The sequence below is a fragment of the Syngnathus typhle genome, linkage group LG9 (assembly GCF_033458585.1).
Source record: "Syngnathus typhle isolate RoL2023-S1 ecotype Sweden linkage group LG9, RoL_Styp_1.0, whole genome shotgun sequence".
Taxonomy (NCBI): Eukaryota; Metazoa; Chordata; class Actinopteri; order Syngnathiformes; family Syngnathidae; genus Syngnathus; species Syngnathus typhle.
In genome coordinates this window covers 9891715-9901429 of record NC_083746.1, presented here as the reverse complement: position 1 = coordinate 9901429, position 9715 = coordinate 9891715, and the positions used below count along the sequence as shown (strand labels likewise).

The 9715-nt window shown below is 41.3% G+C and overlaps 1 protein-coding gene across 1 annotated transcript; it reads right to left on the bottom strand.

The window, feature by feature from the left end:
• Positions 1 to 596: 596 nt before the first annotated feature.
• On the bottom strand, positions 597 to 2269 carry atp5mc3a (ATP synthase membrane subunit c locus 3a). Its single transcript, XM_061286536.1, has 5 exons — positions 2210 to 2269; positions 1914 to 2012; positions 1287 to 1361; positions 964 to 1154; positions 597 to 884 (listed from the first exon to the last, which is right to left on the bottom strand). The coding sequence occupies exons 2-5, from the start codon at positions 1950 to 1952 to the stop codon at positions 770 to 772; spliced, it is 420 nt and encodes a 139-aa protein (XP_061142520.1). The 5' UTR covers positions 1953 to 2012; positions 2210 to 2269; the 3' UTR covers positions 597 to 769.
• Between the last annotated feature and the right edge of the window lie 7446 nt (positions 2270 to 9715).

Below are 9715 nucleotides of genomic sequence, written 5' to 3'. Positions count from 1 at the left end.
TCCGCATTAGTCATAACAATGACATCATCCACAACGCTCAGAATTAAAAAATATATGTTTTAGTTTCGTCTTATCTTTTTTGGGAAAACGGAAGTTGTGGTATTACTCGCAGTAAAATTTGCCATTATTAGGAAATAATTACTGGTTTTGACTGCCACATTTAAATATTTCTCAAGAACGTTCATGTTCCAGTGATACTGCAAGTCTGCAACCCTAAAGACACTCCAAGATGGTTAGACTACCTTTAATTTGACTTTTGAAAAACACATTTTCTAATCTAGAAAACATGTTTTTTGTTTGTGTATCCTTTGTGAAATTCTACACAATTAAAATACACTAAAAGTGAAACATATCCTGAGTGATTTTGAATTTCTAATTTATTCAATGCCATTTACAAAAGCCACTCACCTGATGCCCAAAAGCAGAACTATTCAACTGAAATTTAACCAACGACTTATAGAGGTGAACCCCCAAAAAAGCTTCCATATGATCTCAGAAAGGAAACCAAGTCTTTGGCAGCTAATCTCATAAGAGATGACATTCGGAGAAACTGCTTTTGGTCGTTTCAAATCTATCCCAGAGATTACATTGTTAAATAGGCAAAACATGTATTTTAATCTCGTAATTTCATACATTTGTACAATACATGTTTTAGCTTATTCTGACAGTGCCCGAACGACTTTGAAAATGTACATTTTCTCGACACGGAACAAATTTAGGAAGCCACGAAGTGTAGTCACATCTGTAATGAAAGTTGGACAGCAGTGTTTTACATAGCAAACAGGATCAGGAAAGCAACCATCAAACAGAACAGTCCCATGGCTTCAGACAGAGCAAATCCCAGGATGGCATAGGAGAACAGCTGCTGCTTCAGGGATGGGTTCCTGCAAAGGAGGCAAAAACTTCCCCATTACACAATATGATCCACTCAGTTATACTGCATAAAATAAAACATAGTCGCACCTAGCGTAGCCAATAATCAGACTGCCGAACACGGTCCCAATTCCAGCTCCAGATCCTGCTACACCAACAGTGGCGGCTCCGGCGCCGATAAACTTGGCTGCGGTGTCAATGTCCCGGCTCACCGCGCTCGTCTGGAAGCCCCTCAGTGTGACCTGAGTCAGGGGGCTCTGTGGCATCAGAGCTACAGTGCTCTGCAATTAAAACAGTGGATTATTACAAATATGAATTTTAACTCTTTGTGCATTAAAGAGTAAAGACTTAAAAATAATTTGTACTGTTGATGGTGTCTAGATCAAGAGCCACTAATACATGTACATGCTTACCTCTGTTTTGACCTCAGGCCTGGACAGCACAGAGGCAGACAGGGGTCTATAAAGAGCCCGGGAACCAGCACGGACCTGCAACCCGGGTTAACAAAGATAATATTTACCACAGGGACTCTGTAAAAATAACAGTACAGTATCACTCTGTATGACCAACAGCATTGCATAATTCTTAAAAGAAATTGATATCAATTCAGTATAAGTTGGTATGAGATGCTCACTTAATACTTAACTAAATTCTCCCTTAGCAATGTTTATTATAGTGAACTAGAAAAAGTGTAAAAAGTTGTTTGATAGTATCTTGGAATTGTAAGGTAGCTTCGGCTAAATGACCTTAGCCAGTAGCCTCCACTATTCATGATAGAAGCAGACTTGGGGCAAATACAAACTATAGATGCAATTGAGGTAAAATTGCAATGTAGAAATAAAAAACAACACTACGGAATAAATGTATGAAAATGATTGTCAAAGTCCGTGTTAGCATTAGCCACTTAGCAAGGCTGCAGATACCCTTGCCATTCAGGCTGCAGTCAAGTTCATTCATAGGCCCACTGTGGTTGGACGGTGATATTCAAGGCGCAGAACTTTATTTAAATCGTAAATATGCAAAGACGGCGATATCCTCACCAGAGCCGGCGAGGAAAGAAACTTTGCACAGGCGTACATTTTCTACTTCAAGTAGTTTTTTATCCGGATCAGTCAAGTCTGGTTGAAGCCCGGGTCTCTCTGAGGAGGGAAGAGCGGACAGAGCTAAGGTCAAACGGGTGTTAAAATGCTCCACAGAGAAAATAAAGCGATTTGTATGTACATCGGCATCAATTCTAGAGCCTATCGCACTTTGCATGCAGCAATTGTACGTTTGACAAGAGGATGAGGAGGGATATCGGATACGTTTCTCACACTGACTGCCATTTCAGACTTACCGACTGCAGAGGTCGAACCACAGTGACAGAGCGCGCATGCGTAAAGGGATATTTTTGAAGACCCGGATGATGACGAAAAAGGTCATTTGAATATAACTTTATTTAAATGAAAAATTCAAAGTTCTTCCGTTACCACGCTTTGCAGTCTGTTTTGTTTACTGTACACGTGTACTTATTTTAACAACTTATACGTGATAAAAATGTTGTGTTTTAATGAGAAGTCTATCACTTTATTACTATTACTATCTATTTTGTTGTATCAGGACCTATTCAATACTTTTTGCTGTTGTGTTAATAAAATGAATGTGGTCTAAAATACATTTCATACCAAGGTTATGTAAAAAAAAAAAAGGTTTTACATTTTAAATGCTCGGAAAGTAATAAATAAAAGGGCGAAAAAGTCAATGTTAAGCCTTCTTCGGAACCCCTTTTAAGCATACTATATAGTGCAATGAAGTAGTAATAGGAGTTGGATTGCAGTATTAGTATTAATCAGAAATTAACAAATGTGGGTTAGGTTTTTTTGGGGGGGGTTAGGGTTGTGTAGTATACGAGATCATAGAGAGTATGTAGCTGGTCAGTAAGAACAGTGGCACTGGAGTAGAGCCCAAAATATTAGATCCTGTTCAACTTCTTGTCCGAGTCCATACTTCCATACAGGCTGTTGGTGGAGCTGCAGGTTACCAACATCACCATGTGGAATTGTAATCATGACAAATGACTTGGCAGCAGCTGCTCTGTAATCGAAAGGCAATAAGCGCGGGTAGTTGCTCTTTGCCGCATGCTGACTTTTAAGGAAAGCAGCGCTGCGGGTATGATGGCTACACTTTCACTGAAAACATGACATTACGCACTACACTGCACCTCACCGTCTTGTCACCGTGGAATAGTGACTTTGACTCATGTATGGATAGATTGATGCATCATAATCAAGTGCCAATGAGTTCACATAACCTAGTGCAGTAAAGTCACTGACTTGTTCCTAAAAATAGATTTTGAGATTCTATTTAAAAAGGGCTCTCATCAAAAGTAACTTCGCCTCTCTACCGGTACATACAAATCACAACAGTATTTTTGTACCTATCCCCAGGCACACTGGCAAAATAAGGTCATTCTATCAAATGCCCAGTAGAGGCCGCAAGGGAGTCTAATGAGCAACGTTCCTATGTTGTAATGGCAATTGGACAAAAGCCATCAAAAGACAGCGCAAGGCAAAGCAGACAAGCCCCCATTATAACAGCAAATTATGTTTAAAAAAAAAAAAAAAAGAAATACATCAAAGAAATAAAGCCCCTTCAAATCCAAAACAACAGATTATTTTTCAAAGTGTGCTGTTGTTCTATTATTATGCCTGTGAATACAAATCTCCTCTAGGTCGGCGGCAGTAGGTCCGGGTCAAAAGCAGCTCCTTACAGGTCAGCGCTAACCATATGATAAAACATGAACTTTACAATGAATTAATTGCAGGCCGGCGCATATCAAAGCGGCCGTTAACTACGCCGGGTCAATGTCACACTGTCTAATTAACCGGGCCCTGGCTGTGTGGTCCTACACGGCTGTGGAAGGAAGGTGGAGAGAGGCGGCCATCTCACTAACCGCCCCCACCCCCGTTCCCATTCGACACCTTGCACTTCCTCCCATTCAGAAGCGAGCACGCACCCGCTGTCTTGGCTTCTTGCATGGAACGCTCGGAGACATTCCATTTGCATGCCCGCCCCATCAAGCTGGATGCACTCAGACTGGTAATAAAAGGCATTGACCCCCTTAACCTTTATGAATTACAATTTGTGCCTGCAGCGCGTCCTGTCAAGAGGCCTCAAAAAAGCAGGCACCTCGCTCGGGCGGGGTGCGCGCGTGTTGTTTTGCAGTTGTTAAGGAGAAGGGGAAAAGGTTTTTACAGCTCCTCGTCGGAGCTCCTGACAAGCGGGGGAGGCGGTGGCCTGACAGCGGCGGGGTGGGGTGGTGGAGGGGGTACTGCAGCCTCGCTGATGGCTCAATGCTAATCTCCATTCCTGGATGCTGGATGGAAATACACACGCGGGCTCTTTTCTTTTGTGTATGGCGATACGGTTGATCTGTGTTCCAGCTCGCCTTTCTGCCTCACATACCAAAGCAGCCTGGTGTACTTTCCAAGAGTTCAAACCAGATAGACTGATGAAAGCATCTGGCTCCCTTTTTACACAGCAGCTTGTCTGCAGCAAGCTACATCTGTTTTCAATCTCCAAAAGAAATGTAAAAAAAAAATACTTGACTCACAAATCTTTAAATATAGCATTGTTCACCCCTAAAGAGACCTATTTTATATAGCTGCTATTTTACTTTACTTTTAATATGATTAATAACTTAATTGGATGTCACAGTTGTATTCCATTTTATGTTAATTTAGTAATTGGCAGATTTTTGGAGTGATCTTGTTGCTTGCCTTGTGTTAAAAACTCACCTAGTTGCTGCTTTAGTGCTTAGGCCAGTATTACTTTGGCGCCATCTGGTGGCATCTTAATGTCAAGGAAAAAAATTGGACTTTTATTTAGACAAATTGTGCTTTGCTGTCATCTGATGGTATATATAAGCAATTACAAACCTTTTAATGGCGCATTTAATATGATCCAAACCTGATAATTCTATTAAAATAAATAATTTGTATGTGTTTGAATGAGTGATACTATGAATCTAACATTTCATTAAAATGATTTCTAATGACGAGCAGGCAATGTAGTGTAGCCTTCCTCCTTCCTTCCTCTGCTCAACATCAGGAAATGCAGACAGTGACTGTGTGAACACAAGCGTGGCTGACAGGGGCAGCTGTGCGATGATTGGTTTACGGAGCAGCGCTTTCTCCCGTGTCTTCAAGGTCACCGAGATTTACAATCAAACGCCTTATGACACTTCAGTAAAAGCTGATGACAGAATAAGAAAACAACACAGCCCTTCAGAGGAATCTTCTTGACCTCGTAGCGTGCGCCATTACCGGGATGTAGTGTTGTCTGTTTTTACGACGTACCGGGTAAAGATATACACGTCGGTCGGTTTTAGCGCACAGACGGTTGTTAAGGCGACATATGGGGAACGGATTTGACTGGCGTATATACAATGACGCACGCTGGCTAGTCGATTAGGGGAATGTTGTGTTTCAATCTCCAGTCAAAATGCACTTCGAATTTCCTTACAAAAAAATAAAGAGCAATTAAATATTAAGATCCGCGTGCAATACTTGGGTGCTGCCCCCTATTGAAACATTATTGCCATAGTTGGTGATTTACTCTTCTATTGTGAACACTTATTAGTATGCGTACGAGTCTCCATTTTGATTTTGATGCGATCACACTGCAGCGTTTTTTAATTGAAAATTGCATTCTAGTCATTTGCAATATCGATTCAAATTCGATTAATCATCCAGCCCTAATATAGATTCAAAAAACAAGCACATGATGCAGGATATAAGCTAATATGCAAGGTGTATTTACTTAGCACTCATATGGAAACTGTTTTTTTTTTTTTTATGGGAGGCATATGGCTGCAGTTTATTGTGTTCAATTAAATCACTTCCAGCGAGGATCAACCCCCCCCCCCCCCCCCCCCCCCCAATCTCATATTGTTGGCTGCAAACGTCTCAAATATGAGGCTATCCCAACAAAACTAAGTGGGCGAGCCCTTCCTGCTTTTAATGGATTGACCTACATCCCAGTTCAGAGAGCTAATAAAGGCAGTCTGGTGGAGGTCCTGGACCTGCACAATGTCACTCACAGTTGCCCGAGTCAGCAAGATCTGGAATGTTCAATGAGTCGATTTTATAGGGCCCATTAATGTACATTAGTTCTCTTTTACAAAGGAACAGCTAGCTGCTAGCAACAGGTAACACTTCAAAACCATTTTGGGCAATCGGAAAAAACACTCAGGAATTGAACAAGGAAAGAATGAACGAATAATTTTGTAGGAAGCAAAATAGTTGTTCTTTGGATAAAGGATAAAGAAGATATGCTTATAATCTGAATCACACACTGAACAGCAACTACACTTTAACCACTCGCACATTGCAGCTGTATTAAGTATTTTGGTTGGCTCAATCAAATACACAAGTCAAAATATTAGGAACAGCTACAACCACGATAATAAACCAATGGTCTCAATCAAAAGTGACCATTCTTGTAGTGCTCTTATCTCACCGCTGGAACAAGACAACAGAAGCCCACACATAATCAGATAGCACTCCTTGCGCACAATAAAGCCCCCCCCCCCCCCTTCGGCCCCCCCGGCAAGCCGAATCAATCACGGCACTTTATTATCCTGTCACTGCTCTGCTTGCTGCAAGTGTGTTTACCCCGTCCATGGCCCGGCCCGGCGTGGCTGTTCAGTGTACATTAAGACAGACATAATTGAGATTGTGGGCGTCTCAAAGTGCAGGGCTCAACCCGTTGTCGTTAATCCGTCATATTGTGGTGGGTCGCGACAGCGGTCGCCCATAGGAGGCTCCGCCTTGAAGGCGCCGATGATGCTTTGCTGTTCAAGGCACGGGTCTCACCTATTTTAACTTTATTGCTTTGCCACCAAAGGAGAAGCCAAAGAAAATGCCATCAATCACCCGAGCCAGACCCTCGACTTCAATTCCTCTGCTGTGCTTCTAATCCGTGTTAGGTGCTTTATGATTGGAAGTGATTCTCTTGTATAACTCATGGGCTCTTTGCTGGTGGGAAGACGGTTCATCATGGAAAAACAAGCCGAGCCAGCGTCATTTCTTCATTCGTCTTTGTAATGTGCTAAATCATACCAGCAATCAATGCCGGATAATTCATCGCAGCAACATTTCTTTTTGTAAATGAGTCAAAAATAACCGTTTTCACCTTACAGAAAATTACATCTCCGGAAAATAATTGGCAGAATAACCAGGGTCTAGCTTGGGTTGTGTTGGAAAGCATCACCCAAGTCATTTGGAATAATAGCTCAGTCTTGTCTGGGTGGTCTGCTATTAATTACCTGCTAAATGAGACCTGTCTCTTCTCAAAGTGGAGGTGAGGGATCGCCAAAGAAAAAGCCAGTAGAAGCTCAAACTACATTTCCATCATCATAATTCTAACAGTCAGCATCACCTTTTCCAAGATTAGAATTCCGGGTTTTTATTAAGTGGCTCAATTTGCTACCGTTTCACATTCCTCTCGTATTATGACAGCGTCATTCATGCGTGCTTGTTAATCCTCCCGTGCGAGGTGATTTATTCAACATGGAAGCTGGAGGAGGAGGCTGCCGGGAAATGGTATTTAATTGATAGCTATAGAAAACCTCTAAAAAGGTAATCTGGTGTCTTTATACCCAACAAATAGCGGCAATAACCACAGTTGGGGTTTTTATCTCATCATGCCAACCTTTTATCCAGCCGTGATTTCATTCACACTGAAAAAAAAAAACGATGTAAGGATCTGGCTCCGTGTCTTCAGAATCGGCCTTCTTTTATAGCGTGCTGTTATATCAGCCCGGAGAGCCATAAGTTATGAAATGTCAGGATCCTATGCATTCTAATTGAGTGCGGAACAGTTAATGGCTGTGGAAATTCAGCCGCTTGATGTCTTATTCCCCCGTGTGCCGTTACACAGCCGAGCCCATGAGCCTCAATTAAATGACAAAATGGGCCCATTCTTGAAAATAACAATAAAAACAGCAGCCTGTACACCGGGTCTCACCTTGAGTCAACAATAACTGCATGCTGCAAAATGAAAAAAAAAAAACTTTTACAGAAACAGAATGGTATTGTAAAGTGTCAGAGTTGCTTTCAAAGAGCTTTAGCGAAATGATAATGGATAGCATCAGTATTGCAGTGTAGATATTTGGACACAAATGGTGAAACAACACACGTAGACAAATAAAATAATATTCACAGGTATATATTCTTTAGCCACAGCAAACGGCAAGTTCTATTACTGCAGAGGAGCTATGACTATTTTCTGGAAAGAAAAAAAAAACAGTACAAATACATTTTGTATTTATGGGGGAGTGGAACAGATTAATTGCAATTCTCTTTAGATCAATAAGGAACTTTGTGAATTCAACTTGTATCTCAAGGCTCTTCAAACTGTGACACACATAAAGCAGGTAGCAAAGTACGTGCCCATAGGACACTATTTTTCTTCTTTCAGAATCAGGCCTACTTTTTCTGCCAAACTAGAACATGTCCCTGAATAATAAACACGGTCCGCCCCCCAATGTTATGTAACTGAAACTTTTTTTTTCAAAAAAACCCAAGCTATGAATACACATTAAACTGCATCAACTATAAAATTCCATCACCTGTTTTTCGAAACCAAATATTGAACCAATCGTAACAGGAGTGGATTTCTTTTTTTCCAACACCCTTGCTCATTGCTTTTACAACTCTCGGACTTGACCCGCTTTTACTACATCACTGATGCCATGCAAAAAAAAAAAACCTTGATTACTTTTCAATACTTCAATTTATAGCAAATTGAATTCAAACTACAATGCAGTTGGAAATGAACAAAGCTTTTGGCTTCAGTGTGTTTGTGGTGGCCAGAAGAAGAGAATATTCATTTTACGGTTGGCTCACGATTCCATTAAAAGGCAGAAGCTACGTTTCTACGCATACGGTATAAATGTAATCTACAAGAGCGGGAAGGAGACAGATGGTGTTGTGAAACTCTCACGTGGGCAACGCTGTGCAGTGTGCAGCCAATGAAGAAGCCCACCAAACACCAGTTGGGGGTCAGATTAGCTCCATTAATACAAGTTCACGTGCTCCGACTTAACGTCTGATTGTACCGCATCTCATTTGTCATTTACTGTCATAGCTGTGGAAAAAAACAAAACAATGTGGGATGAATCCAGCGCAGCGACAAATTACCATCCTATTTATTTATCCAGGCTTTTCTGTCACTCACAGCAATAATCAGTATAAGTGATTCAAATTTGGAGAAAATGAAGGATGCTTTCCCTCCAATTTTCAATTTGGAAGTGGCAAGTATGGCCATGATGAATGTCTGAATAGTCCATCTTCTTCCTCTCATTTCTGCTAACCTTTCCTGACAGCTTAGATATTGCCTACCTGGTAATTTGCTGGGCAATAATTGGCATTGTGAGATTCAGCCCGCTTTTTTTTTTTTAACAAGGATTCTTAACACCCTCTGTAGGTAAAAAAATGCAATTACAAACACAAGTGGCCTAGCTTGACTGGTCATCAGCAGCTGCCGCTTCAGTCCGCCAGTCCAAACTGGCTCGGGTAATGAAAAACCAAAAGGACACGCGTATAGATTTGGCCAACATTTGCAGCAGCTAAAACTTTAATTAAAATATATGAAGCCGTTTTATTGATTAACAGCGTCGGTGATTAAAGTGAACGTCTGATACTTTTTTTTGGGGTCCCTCTCAGTAGATCATTTATTGTCGCACGGGCGTGTTTATTGATAAGCACTTGGGCTGAGTACAGATGCAACGCTCGCTGATGGAGAGATCATATTGTGCCAAACACAGGGCCGAAAGAAGAACAGCTGTTGCGGATCTTTG

Excerpts from the sequence above, each read along its gene's own strand:
- atp5mc3a (XM_061286536.1), bottom strand. The coding sequence starts at position 1,952 with ATGTACGCCTGTGCAAAGTTTCTTTCCTCGCCGGCTCTG. Across the intron at positions 1,155-1,286 it reads GGCCTGAGGTCAAAACAGAG|AGCACTGTAGCTCTGATGCC; the intron begins GTAAGCATGTAC and ends TTTTAATTGCAG. Across the intron at positions 885-963 it reads CTGATTATTGGCTACGCTAG|GAACCCATCCCTGAAGCAGC; the intron begins GTGCGACTATGT and ends CCTCCTTTGCAG.